Genomic DNA, 14,685 nt, shown 5'->3' on the forward strand with positions numbered 1-14,685 from the left:
AAGGTGTGAGTTTATAATTTCTAAGGAAAATATTAGCAACAACAGAGGTAACAAATCTTCATGATAGGCCTTGAAATTCTGAAGTGACATTTAATCCTAAGAGCTAAATATATCATGAAATTAATATTTTAGAAATATGTCTTAACTAGTAGCCATTTGTTTGTGAAATGACCTTAATTGTATAAACCTAGACCTAGTTTTGCCATTAACTAATGGCGTGACCTTAGGGACCCATTCAGCCTCTTTCTACAATATTTCTGATTCTGTGAAAATACAGTTTCCACTGGAAGGACCTAGAGCGATCTGTAGAATTTTGTGGTGCTTATTTTTGTTTTATTATAATAACACATATTGCTATATAATATCACGATTCAATATTTTACAGTATGTTCAGACTCCATCTATGTATACATTGATTACCACAAAAAAATGGTGCTTGAAAATCAAAGGGCCTAAATGTAAATGGTAGATGTGCAGATTGTGAGTAGGGCATTGTCCTGTTAGAATTACCTTTTTCAGATCTATTTTATGGGATGGATGGGAACAAATAAGGAGTGAGCCTTCATGGTGCAATCAACATTTGGTGCTAGAGGAAGGGTAGCTACAGTCCCCTTCCCCTCGTTGGAATTGACATTTGTTTCCCATCCTTACCCCACCACTTGCCTGAGCACCAGGCAGCTGGCAAAGCACACCTAATCACACAGCACAAGACATCACCAAAACAGGATCTGAATCAGACCCTTGCAGTCCACACATCACATATAAGCAGGTGACTTAGATGGGTACATCAGCTATGTTGCTCCTACTCTGGGATGTCAATTTCTTGATAAATGGAGATCAGAGTGGATTTGAAAGAAAGGAACAAGGAGACAAAGGTGGGGTTGATAAGAAGATAAGTGTCAACCCATTTGTCACCAGAGGTATCTTAGATGACTTTGTAGGCATACCTTGGTTTGAAAAAAGAAGTTTCACTGAGAAGTGTCAATACGAGGTATAAATAGACAGATTGAAGAAGCTAATAAAAATAATCTCCCGGACTTGGGTCATCTCATTCTGTCAAATTTAGTACTATGATATGATCATATAAAAATAATTAAATGATTATTTTGGAGTAAAAGAACCTGCTATTAAAAGTATTTGAGGGAAGTATGTTGGAAGTTAGTATATAAGGTATTCAAATGCAAGTTGTATGACAGTTTAGGTTAAGAAAACTCAAAAACCCTTAGAACTCCAATCACTGGAATAATGATATAAACAAACAAACAAATAAGAAAACAAATAGGAAAATGTTTTTCCAAAGTTCAATCCCCTTTTCAATAAAATAAAATTATGATACTTAATAAATTTATTTTAATTTTCTTAAATAAAAAAAATCAAGTGGCTTTAAAATTCTGGCCAAACTCAAAGAGAAAAGAAGTGAAGAAAAAGAAAGGACACATATGTAATACCTTAATCAATAAAAATAAAAATAAAAAAAGAAACACTAACAACGAATAAAATATTCATTAAAATAAAGACTTCTCAAAATAATACAGTTTACTCATGTTTCAGTCCAGATCATGTAACCAAACTTCATAATATCATAAATTATTTATAATTTTGAATGAAGAAAAACAATTTCTGACCTGGCCAGTTTGGCTCAGTGGACAGAGCATTGGCCTATGGATTGAAGGGTCCCGGGTTTGATTCCAGTCAAGGGCAGATGCCCAGGTTATGGGCTCGATCTCCAGTGGGGGGCGTGCAGGAGGCAGCTGATCAATGAGTCTCTCTCATCATTGATGTTTCTATCTCTCTCTCCCTCTCCCTTCCTCTCTGAAATCAATAAAAATATATTTTTTTTAAAAAAAGAAAAACAATTTCTGTTTCTCTTCAACCCAATGGCTTTATCATATTCTGTTTCCCCAGATGACCCACTGTAGGAAGATATACCATGCCTTCTATGTATGGTTTGATAGACTGCTGGGAGGGGAGGGAGTCATTTCAATATATTCATTTCATTGCCAGTTTTTAAATAAAGATTTAACTCTCAAATCTATGTGTATAATTATTATCTTCACTCATTCTCCTTTAATAAATCTGCTCTTGAAATTTTTAGAAAACATTTAGTTTGATTTTTAAATATTAAAAAAATGTTTTCAAGTGAAATTATGTGTTTGGTATCATTAGTAACCATAAGCTGATTTAAACTATATTTTAAAATTATTTTCTCACTGAGGCTATTACTATGCATGAAGTTTCACTTATACAATGCCACATTGGCAGTTTTACACAGGTGATTCTTTGTCATCCACATGAGAATTGTTTATGGGATATCTACTGTGTGCTTTCTGCTCTAGAACACCTACTTAAGCACAACAATGTGTGTAAAAAGTTATCAAAAGCACATCTCATCTATGTTTCCACATTCTTCTCCAATATTTTTTATATATTTTTATTGATTTCAGAGAGGAAGGGAGAGGGAGAGAGAGATAGAAACATCAGTTATGAGAGAGAATCATTGATTGGTTGCCCTTGCATGCCTCATACTGGGGATCAAGACCGTAACCTGGGCATGTGCCCTGCCCAGGAATTGAACTGTGACCTCCTCATTCATAAGTCAATGCTCAACCATTGAGCCACACTGGCCGGGCTTCTCTGATTTGATTTGAAATTGCCTTTGACTAGAGGACCATGTGTTCATATTTGTCCTGATATCCTTATAAACAACATTCCTTTCACTCTTAAAAGTGTCTCAGATTGTATGATTAATGATATGTTGATCCCCATATCAAATCCGCAGGTAACAAATCCAGGAATATTGGTCACTGGAAAATAACTATCCTGGAAAGAAATAGATGTAAATTCTCAAAATTCAAACTTAACTAGTATCTACATTTTGGATCAAAATATATCAGGAATATTTTCTTACGTTTGGGGGAATAAGCAAGCATAAGCTATCATAATAATAAACCCAGCATTATTCCCTATGTTCATTAGGCAAATATGATACTAATATTGGTGACATGAACATTACCTCCGTACTTTGACAATAGCATTGATCGAGTTCTTTCTGCTGTATATGCACATAAATCCCCTTGACATCAACCACCCATTATTTCAACATAAAGGAAAATAACTTGATTTATTGACAGATGATAGAAATTTTGCTACAATAAATTAGGCAGTGTGTAGCAATAGATATTTTAATCTAGAAAAGCCTCATCACTTAATCATAAAGATGAGCAGAAATATATAGTGGATGATAAATCTAAACCTCTGAATACAATGAAGTTGGCTCCTTGCGGATGCTGCTTAGGCCATTGAATTAGAAAGCTCTAGGCTGGATTTACACTAACGTAAACAGTGAAGTATTAAATGTATATTTACTACATTCAGTGCTAATCTCCTTTTTTTAAAAAAAAGTGCTGTGTTAGAAAATGTCTTTGAAGTATAAGCAATGTGGATGGGAAACTGTTTCATTCTGTAGGATAGTTTTTGTGAAGCAGGCCTGCATAGCATCAGCATTTCATTTTCAGTTTGCTGTAATGACTCCTTTTCAAACACAGTGACCCAAAGCTTCCCTGTGCCTGCTACAGTTTCCCCTATTACGTTTTCCCATTACCTTGTCAGGATCCTTTTATTCCATACTTCTAGAGATAATTCTTTGATTCTATAAAAATGTTTTGTCCTCTTCTTCTTCATCCTCATAGCCCCAATGTGCCTTTTTTTGTAAAATCAGATTCCTCCCAGTGTACTGTGACCATCTCTTTTTACATGTACAGTAGTAGATTTCTGTCTCATAATTATCCTTTCCACTTGAAAACCTATTCCTCTTACTCTCCATATTTTGAAGTATTAAGCACATGTACATTATGATATCTATTTCAAATATAGACAAAGGTGATCTGTATTGCTTAGGGGCATACACTAAAGGGGTTAAACAATAAAGAGAAGCAAGGAGACAATAACAATAAAAGTAAGACTAGAAGTTGCTTTTTATTTATCAGAACAATACTTTTAATTTCTGTTCCAATCTCCACATCAGCCCAGTTTGGAGAAGGAAGGAATCTACTCAGTAGATCTATGAACATCTAAGCCAATCACAATTGGGTTCCATAAAGTTATGTGATCTCCATTTTCATCATCAAAATAACATTAGGATCAACTAGTAGTAGATTCAGTAAGCTTTTTTTTTAAATTTCTTATTTTTTTTATTGAAAGTATTACAGAGGTCCCTCTTTTTCCCCATTGACCCCTTCTAACCCCCCCGCCCCCTCCCCCACACACACACCGCCCAGGCCTTCACCACACTATTGTCTGTGTCCATGGGTTGTGCATATATGCATACAAGTTCTTTGGTTAATCTCTTCCCATTACTTTTTAGAAATAAGGGGTAAAAGGAAAGTTTCTAAGGTACCGGGTATGTTCTCAATTACAGATTACCAACCCAGTGTTTGTTTTACAACCACTTAAAGCTTACATATAATTAGGATTGCCAAATAAAATAGAGTATATCGAAATTAAAAAAATAAATAAACAAAATGCCATATAAAAATATGAATTTCAGATTAAAATATATTTTTTTAAATAATGAAGCAGAATGTGGTAATGGGAACATCATGACATTTGTTGTGAGAAGTCATAGATTCTGGTCCAAGCTTTCCCACCTGCCACTTGTGCGATCTTAGGCTTAGATAGTAGAAATTCATGTGAGCACTCTTAAGTCTCAGTTTTCTCATGTTTAAAATGAGCAAAGCCCCAGCTCTGTTGTGAAGATTAAGTAAAGACATCATGTAAAGAACAATGTGCCAACTGAAAAATTCCTAGGAAATCTAAATTATATACAGATAAAATAACACCTTTGCAGCTTGATAGAAAATGCAATTATTAATGCATGATGCTATTTTTCTAAAGGAAAATGGACAAAAGAGATCAACCATGTAAAATATCCCTGCTTTGGTTTCCAACAAAGCATCAAAAGTACAGGATTTATGGCAGAAACCCCTTCCTATTTTACAGAAACTTAAAATATCCTGTTGCCCGGCCAGTGTGGCTCAATGGTTGAACATCGACCTATGAACCAGGAAATAGAGGTTCAATTCCCAGTCAGGGCACATGCTTGGGTTGCAGCCTCAATCCCCAGTAGCAGGCGTGCAGGAGGTAGTGGATGGAGGATTTTCTCTCAACATTGATGTTTCTATCTCTCTGTCCTTCTTCCATCCTCTCTAAAATCAATAGAAATATGTATTTTTTTTAAAAAAAATATTTAAAAATAGCCTGTCTTCAGTGTATCTCCCTAGAGAAACTAAGTATCTGTAGGTAGATGCACACACACCATCATTTTTCTAGTCAAAATTTCATATTTCATTTCCATCATCAGTTTCCCTCCGTGTAAACACTGAATGGCTATATAGCAATCCCAAATGCATAAGCCTGGCAAATGAGAACACTGTGGCATTCTAGAAAAGATCAGAAATTCCTAATGTTTTATAAGGGTAACTATTTTTTTAATTATTTGTAATATTAAAAAAAAAACGAAAAACAAACCTTGAGGTGTTATTCAGAGAGTGCAAAGATCAGGGTTGTGTTACAATGCAAGCCTGAATGGGATGTAGTTGATGACAAGGGTTGGAAATTGCTGATGTCAAATCCCCACCAATTCCCTCTTTTTTTCCTCTAATTCTTCCTTCTCTTTCCCTTTTCCTCAGCGATTGTAGTACTTTTTATCACCCTGAGACGCAGCAAAAAAGAGCCCCTGATCATTTCAGAGGAGGATGTGCGGGAGAATGTGGTCACCTATGATGACGAAGGGGGCGGGGAGGAAGACACTGAGGCCTTTGACATCACCGCCTTGAGGAATCCGTCTGCAGCTGAGGAGCTCAAGTACCGGAGAGATATCAGACCTGAAGTGCAACTCACGCCCAGACACCAGACATTGTCCACCCTGGAAAGTATAGATGTTCAGGAATTCATCAAACAGAGACTGGCCGAAGCTGACCTAGACCCCAGTGTCCCTCCTTATGACTCTCTTCAGACTTATGCCTATGAGGGTCAGAGATCAGAAGCTGGTTCTATCAGCTCCCTGGACTCAGCCACTACACAGTCAGACCAGGATTATCAGTACCTTGGGGACTGGGGACCAGAGTTTAAAAAGTTGGCTGAACTCTATGGAGAAATGGAATCCGAAAGAACAACTTAGGGGGGCCATTCTTTCAACATTCTAGAATTTGCTGCCTGAGCAAGTGAAGACATAACCTCAGCCATGACAAAGAAGAAGTGTGGGAACAGTACTTGGAACTGAGCAAGCTGTACACAGCCACTGTAGAAACAAGTGCCCTTTTCATGATCGAAACTGGGTTATTTAATCAGAAGAAAGTCAAATTAAACAAAACAACACAAACAGAGAAAAAGCTATTGTACCTTGTGTATATTTTCAATTGCTCAATAAAGTCTGTGGTACTGTTTACTTAAGAATACCTGGATTCAACCAAACAATGATATTCGTTTCAATACCTTGTGATTTTTTTTTCCAAAACAAAATGAAGTAGAAAGGTTCAAACTCACTTATGACTGATTTCTAGGGGTGGTTCACTGCAGAATAAAACTTGAGAAGGTAATCAAGACCTCCTTGTCCACTTTTCTGGGTGGACTTTTGAGACCCACGCTCTGTTATTGTGACAGATCTCATTAGCTTCGTCTTATGTTTAAGTGATGTGAGAGATACCCAGTCTACTAGGCCACTCTGTCACAGACTTGTATGGGCCATTTTTCTTTGCCCTCCCCACTTCTTTTCTCCATACGGAATGGATGGAGCATGGGGATTTGCTGCTTGCACTATAATGTATGCAATTTCTGTGCACTGACTGTGCATTGCTCTGAAGCACAGAGACGGTTGTCTCTGTCCCACAGGCTCCCTTTTATTTTAAAAGAAAAAAAACACTTTTTATTAAATTGATAAAATGAATGGTTTACGGTATACTCAATAATCTGAAATATCAGGGAAAGATTTAATCTAAAAAGTAGCTATAAACCTCACCCTGTTCAAACCTTTGGGGAACTCTATTTCTCCCCCCCTGGGGCCCCATTGGTTTTAGTATGTTTAAATTAGCAGATTTGATCATTCCTGTAACTAAAATTAGTTGTCAGAAATTTTGTAATTTGTTTATACTTCAGTACAATTGGCTTATTTATGGCATGGGCAGTCATCAAGAATATATACGTCGCCAAATAAGAATGTAGTCCGAAAAGATTATCCCTAATACCTTATAGACTTAAAATTGACTTTTATTCCTTACATAGGTTCAGATTTGTCCCATCTCACTGACTGATTAGCCCTTATATGCTTGGGATCTGCAGGAAAATATGTAAGACTAGGAGCAAACAACAACAAAAGAGATTCACACGTATTCTTGGAGATGTCCCCAAAGTTTCTGAGCTTTAGGGTTCGAACTGTAAAGATGGCTTTCCTCCTACCTCACAGGCTTGTGTGAGGATCCATAAGTATCTGCAAAAATGCTTTGCCCACTATAAACTGTTTTGTTACATAAAGGCTTGCAGACACCATCTAATTTTCTAATTCCATTGGCATATAAATGTATAGTTGCATACGTTTTGAATAAAATGTATTATGGGAGAATTGCATAAACCTTCAACAGTGAAGCAACTACTAACTATACATATAATAAACAGGTTTAGTTATTTTAATATTTTTCCAAATCAGCTAATTTTCTTAGAATTTCTTTGGGGTTTTGCACCCAAATTGTTTAGATAATATTTATGGTTGTTGCTATTGATCTTGAAATAACAATTCATAGCATAGGGTCCTATTAGCCAAAAATGACCACATTTATGTATTAATTGAAATCCACAACAAAGAATAATTTCAAGGGGTGTTCTTTTGTTTGCTCTTCAAATTTATCATATTCTAGTGTCCTCAAAAGCTATATGATACTTTCTGTCTGATTCTACCTATGTGCAAAACTTCGAATATTTGCCTCTGTTCGTAACCGCCTGTGCTATCATATTTCAGTTTTGAGTTATGGGAAGTAAGTTTAATTTGAATAATTCTCAATTTGTGTTTTAAGCCTGAGGAATAAAATGTAATTTAATTTTTTATAACATTTTAACTTTCCAGATACTACTTTATCGCTTTTTTATATCACAACAGTGCGTTCTGGCAAAAAGCTAAATCAAAAGAGACACTCAGGGGCTTTGGGGAATAACCTCTGGAGGTACCTACTCTGATTATGAGAATGTTGGGCCACACTCATCCCGAAGGAAGGGTTAACCTTGGGGAGAATTTTATGAATCCTGGTATTTTGATTTTCCTATGCAAAGAAGACCAGGAAGGCCAGGTTTCAGGAGTCCAGTAGGCTTTTGGATTTAGACTTGATAAACCATCCAAAGCTTTTGTTTTGTTTTATATTGTTTTGCTCGTTTGTGTCTACTATTCACCCAGTAACTTTACAAATGAGGATTTGAACGATGAAAATGTCTCTGTACGTATAACCATTTACATAAAAGCCAAGGGCCTCTTACTAAAATATTTCCCTGCTTTTGTAGAAAAAAACCAGCCAGATCCATTTAATTTTTAATTGCACATACTAATGATAACGGATTGCTTCTAAGTCCCTGATATAAAATCTAATATGGAGGCAAAATGGAGCTACTGTAGTATTGAAATATTGTTTCTATGTTGATTTCTTTTAGAATTTTATTAATGAAAGCATTACAAACATTATTTTTATATGACCTCTGAAACTAGGCAATTATATTATTATCATAAGTATGGATTGGGTCTCATTTTTTTATTCTGCTACTTTTAGTAAAACGCACACACACACAATAATGATGTATAAATGCTTTGCAAATGCACTGAAATCATTCAACATTCAATACCTTGCTTTAAAAACTCAAGTTTATCAATGTTAGGAGAAAATTCTCAAAATGTTTAGTGAGCAAAGAGTTGACACATCAACTCTGAGCATTCACTAACCGTGGATAATCAACTCTGGAACCATATATGATTTCATATGGAATCAGCTATGGAATCACTAATGCGCTCAGCACATTTTGTATGTCATAATTATATTCATAGATCTAAATAAAATATAACTTTGAAATAAATTTACTTCTTTCTAATAAGATAATTTTTTACCCACAGAGGCAATACCAAATGGTGACTGCTAAGTAGAGGAAATAGAAATTGTTATAATAAATTTTATCCAAGATTTTCTTATGCTAATTTATAAATTCCAATATTCTTTGTGAAAACAGTAAAACATTAATAGATCTTGCAGAAATTGCTAAACATCTACCATCAGAAATTATTTCTATAACAAATCTGTACAAAATACAGATTTAAAGATGAGAATGAAGAGGAAAAGGAAAGGCTCTATACAAAGTTAAATTGTGACTTTCCTAAAACGTGGTGCAGGAGGAAAATATTTTGGGAGAAATTGCATTGACATAAACACGCATATATGTGCACACACACACACATAACTCTTCTTGGAGAATATTGAAGAAGAAAGGAATATTTATAATAGTGACTTGGATATTGATATGACCCAAATACAAGAAGTATACAAACCTTTAGTATACAGCATGTGGAAGCTTCAGGTAGAATTTAATGGACAATTTTTGACCTTCATTTTGTATCCAGCCTCAGCCTAACTTTCAGTGCTGTCAAAGATTGAAGCTAATTCACAGAGGTGGTTACACAGAACAAAATTATCAAGCAGTAATAAATCATTATTTTAGAAGTGATTTAATGGTCACAGTGCAGCTATTAAATACTAACACGTTCTTTGACTTATATGCTTAGCGTAATGCAATGTAGTCAAAAATCTGGGTAGAAGGAGAGGCTCATATTGGGTCCAACATTCTTAGTAGCAATATGGAAGGATTAAATATACCACTGCTCATTGTTTTGTTTGTATAGACCTGCACTGATGAGTGTAGCTTGTTTTCTTTTTGTCTGGTTTAGCTGAATATATAGGGAAAACAAGCAGAAATGTAGGTAGACTATTCATTTCAGCAACCATCAAAAATCAGCAATTAACTGAGCATGGTAATAAGTATAGAAGGATGTGCATAGATCCAATGCCTTTTGGGGATAACTTTTCATCTGCTTATTAGTATGGATAGTACTTGATCAGCTTTTCAACAAATCAGAACTCTAAAGCTACATATTCTGGAAAGAGGAAAGAATCCTAAATTTCAAACTTAAATTGTACTTAGTTTCAAGATTTGGTAACATTGAATTAACTTACTTGGCTTTCAATTTTAATAGAACAAACCTCAGAACAGTTGTTGAGAGATCTGACTCAAATTCAAATTTCCTTTTTTGACCCTTTAGGGAGAAAGACAATTTAAATATTATTTGAAGGAAACAAGACCATTTCAACTTTTATTTTCTACCTCATCTGCACAAGGTAAATCTTTTTGTTCTATAGGATTAGGAATCTCGCAAACTATACAATCTGAAGTAGTTCACAAGCATTTGACTAGCATAACCAGCACAGAACCCACTCATTTTTTCAAGTATTCCAATTACATAATTTAAAGATAAAAATATCAGTACCAATGATTTTAACATTTGGAAACAAGTGTTCTTTGATTTATATCAATGAAATATGTAGTTTTTTTAATAAAGGAAGAGATGAGAGAAAAAATAGATCATTTTTTCAAGAAGTTCCAAAAAATGCTTTTAAGTTAGCGAGTAAGAATTATACCTTTTCACTTCGCTGAGTTTATGGAAATAAAGGACTTTTGCCCTTCAATACTACAGAGACATCAAACATATCTTAGTAATGATCCATTTTTTAAAGTCTTGGGTGAAATTTAATGGAGAAAATAGTCACTCAAGGATTCTTGAAATTATATCCTGTGAGGAAGGTATGCAGTTTATAATTTAAAATGAGTTCATTGGATGGTTTGCATGTGCCCTGACTGGTATCAAATGGCGTGATCTTCTGGTTCATGGGTTGACGCTCAATCACTGAGCAACACTGACAGGATTGCATGATTTAGTCTTATTGCCCAGCAATATTAGCTTTGGAAATAAGAAAATTGGGCCACAATAGTTAGTGCCACCTTAGTAATTTTAACAAGCAATTTTTCTTATGTAAAAATACTGCAAATTCTTAATCTAAATCATCTACTGGCATTTTCAAAGTGCTATTTCGGATGCCTTAATTTCCAAAAAAAAATTAATGTATTCTAACACTTATGAATTGACTAAGGCCCTCTAAATGTGCACCATATTTAAGATCCTATTCCAAGTCCTGAGAGATGGAAAAAAAGTCTTGGCGACTCTATCCTCAATGAAACTATTAGAGTCTCACTTGAGAATTAAGACCTACATGTAAAAACTATAAGCTATATAAAAGAAAGCAAAAGTGGAATGTGTTCTACAATATGTTGGGATAAAAATGCTAGGAGAGATCCAAGAGCACCTTAAGCCCATGCAGCACTTTTAGTATCTACCACAGGAAGAGTGAGACACGTCCAAAGAAGTAGAAGCAGAGCAAGAAGTTTCAGCAAATGTCCAAAGGGTGATTATTCTATGTCAAATAGATCATTTATTGCAGGTCAATCATGTAAGTTGTTAAGAAAGTTGAATTTAGATTGAAGGTGACTGAATGGAACTTAGTCTTTAACCTGTCTGAATATCATTGAGATTATTTTTCCCAAAAGCAGAAGAGTGGGTATGGCCAGACTTCTCTTTCAGAAATCTGAATCTTTCATTAATATCTATCATTTGGTAAAGACAGATTCCGGAGTTTTGTGTACCTACAAAAAAAATAAGTAATATTTGGCTAGTTTAATTATTTTCAAAAGATAATTACTTATTTTAGGAGTCCATCTGGAGAAGGTTAAAAAATATGTCATCGGTAATATATATTTCAGGCATGGAATCACTTAATTTTATCATTTTTATCCTAATAAAAATAAATTAAAAAACATGCTTTTAAGAATAAAATTTATTCTTAACTATATAAATGTGTTTAATTTCTAGAATTATATTTTTAAGTATGAAATATTTTTGAAGTAAAAAGAAATAATATTCAAATACCAAAGAACAAATTGATGCCTTATTAAAACTATACCATTTATTTTTAATATATATTATTTTAATACTCTACACAAAAGATGGCACATGTTTTCGTGTTTCATTATATAAAATTACACATGAATTTATTTTCAAAACTGGCTATCATACAGAATGAAGATTCAATGACTTGTTAATATCACAAGTAGATTTAGCCTGAAATCCCTACTTTTATATCTTCTGTTTCTCACTTTTTCTTTTTTGACATTTACTTGCCTCATTTTTTTACAATGAAAAGCTATATAAGAGCAATTTCTATATTTCATGTATTTTTCAGAACAAATTTAAGAAAAATGTTTTTCAGAAATAGAAAGTAGTTATCATGTTGTTTTCAGGGTTTTGTTTTCAATGCATTTCCTCCCCCTTTGTCACTAATCATGCTCTTCCTCACAAAAAATAATAAAAGAAAATTGCATTCAGAAAAATACTCTGTGAAAGTCACTTTCCTGTGAGCTTGAGGTTTCATTCCATGATGTGATTTGGTTTTGTAGCTCTTGCAACACTGTGGGTCCAATCTCCTATAATCCATCCTGTCTTCATTCTTCCAAAGACAGCTGGCAGGAGAAGCCATTGTTGTTCATGTTAAATTTATTTCAAAAGGTTTTGATGATCCATTTCATAAGACATTAAAATCAGAAGTGATATTAAAAGTGTTTTACTTTTTACAAAGCATTTTTAATATCATGTTTTAAAAGTTAAAGTAATTATAATTTTCAAAAAATAAGTATTATTTTATTGATACCCTTTCCTTCACTTAAAAGGAAACTTAGAAATTTTTTCAAGAACAACCAACATTAAATAAGTCTCCCAGATTTCATCACCTGTGTTTCTTTTCCAATTGCACATAAATTTCATATTAATCACACAATGGTAATACATGGCAATTAGCCTATCGATAAAAGACCAACTTAAAAATTACTTTCAAGCATATCTTTTAGTTTAGGTTGAGATACAGTGCATAAGCTTCTTCTAAGTTGTATTTCACTAAATAATTCTCAAATTATCTGTCCATATCTTTCACTTGCCCAATTTAAAGTTAGCTGTCCCAGCCAACCTTAACTGTCTCAGTTTCAGTTTGAGAAAGTAAGTGATATAGGAACGTGAAATGCTTTATTGGGACAAATAGTCTTGAGGAAAAATCACAACTCAGCTTCCTTGATTCTTAATTAATGCCTTAAATTAAAATATGAACCTGTAAAATATTAACAGAAATATTTAGGCCTAGATTAATAGCTGGGGGGGGATTATCTTAGGTTTAGGAGCCCATGATTCAGAACATATCATGAATCTGTGACAACTACTTGTCAAAGTTTAAATGTCAATTTAAACATTGTTTAAATTTTCCCTTGAGTCTTAGATAGAAATAGCAATATCTTTATATTTGTCTCACAGAGTTGTTATGAATACCAGTTGTGATTTTTTGTGCAAAACACAGAAATTAGTAAAGTTCTTAGCAAATTAAGTAGTAGTATTATGGTTTCATTTTTCAAACTCAATCTCCCCAACCTCTGGACTCAAAAAAAAAAGGTGGCCTGAGTTATATATTACAGGTATCAAAGCTTTGCAAAGTTTCAACACAGACTAAGCAAGAATATGTATTTTCTATCCAGGCAGGCAAAATATATTATTAGCTCATTCAGTCCTTCACTTCACCATGCAGAAGACAAAGGACCTTATAATCTCTATTTCACTGTGTGTAGTGGATTATCTTTAATAACTTCAGTACATAAATATCTACATATAAGTTTAGTCTAATAAATTAGTATAATTTTATGAATTATATTTATTCTTTATTTCTCTCTGTTTCAGAATCTTTTTTATAAATATCAGTTTATATTGTTAATATAATTATTTTTAAATGAAAATTAATTCTAGTTTTTAAAAATATGTAAATGAAGTGTTTAGAGTAAGAATATTTGGAGGTTTATGAAACTCTCAAAATTCAAAGGAAACAAAAAGTCATTAGCATATTCATAAGGTATATTTTGTCTGATAAAGGCAACACTTCTATGGGGGGAATTACAGGGACTTATCATGTATAATAATACCTTGCTATTATATAATAAGTAATAAATGCTCAATTATAATAAATGCTCAATTACCATCCAGTACTTGTAAATTCTTAGAATAGAAATAATGCAGGATCTGGCAGAAAACCTGGCATCTACTTCAAAATCAATTCACCCCTCCCTTCTACCCAAAATCTAGAGATACCAGATTATCAATTTTTATTTATACATTATTAATTGTGATAGAGTTTTATCTCTAATATAGTAGAGAGTCTATTATCAAATTTCAATGAAAGAAGAATGCTCCTATTTTAGGTGGTATTGGACAAAATAAAATGATTTATTTAGTCTACTTCATCGGACTGAAAATAAAACTTCATGTTCCACAAATAGGAAAATAAACATTTGTTTTTATAAAACATAGCTTCCCATTGTGGGAGTTAACAGGAGTGCATTTTACTAGCACATAGTAACTTAATAATATTAAGGCAGCTCTTATTGGAAATCAGAGTTGATTTGGAGGACATTTCTGCTTTTCACTATAGCCCAGTCACACACCAGTCTCTCTCTGTTAAAGGACAG

General features: G+C 33.7%; 1 protein-coding gene across 2 annotated transcripts in view; it reads left to right on the forward strand.

Moving 5' to 3' along the window:
- Nucleotides 1-6,356, forward strand: part of CDH18 (cadherin 18) — a 215,025-nt gene extending 208,669 nt beyond the window's left edge. Inside the window, exon 11 of one of the 2 annotated variants that reach the window (XM_023752842.1) lies at nucleotides 5,688-6,356. In XM_023752842.1, coding sequence (XP_023608610.1) covers nucleotides 5,688-6,178 — 491 coding nt within the window. In that variant the 3' untranslated portion in view covers nucleotides 6,179-6,356. The remainder of the gene's footprint in view (nucleotides 1-5,687) is intronic. The other variant, XM_023752871.1, reaches the window with a different exon arrangement.
- The last annotated feature ends 8,329 nt before the right edge of the window (nucleotides 6,357-14,685 follow it).

This window comes from Myotis lucifugus, unplaced genomic scaffold (genome assembly GCF_000147115.1).
Source record: "Myotis lucifugus unplaced genomic scaffold, Myoluc2.0 scaffold_0, whole genome shotgun sequence".
In the NCBI taxonomy this organism is placed as follows: domain Eukaryota; kingdom Metazoa; phylum Chordata; class Mammalia; order Chiroptera; family Vespertilionidae; genus Myotis; species Myotis lucifugus.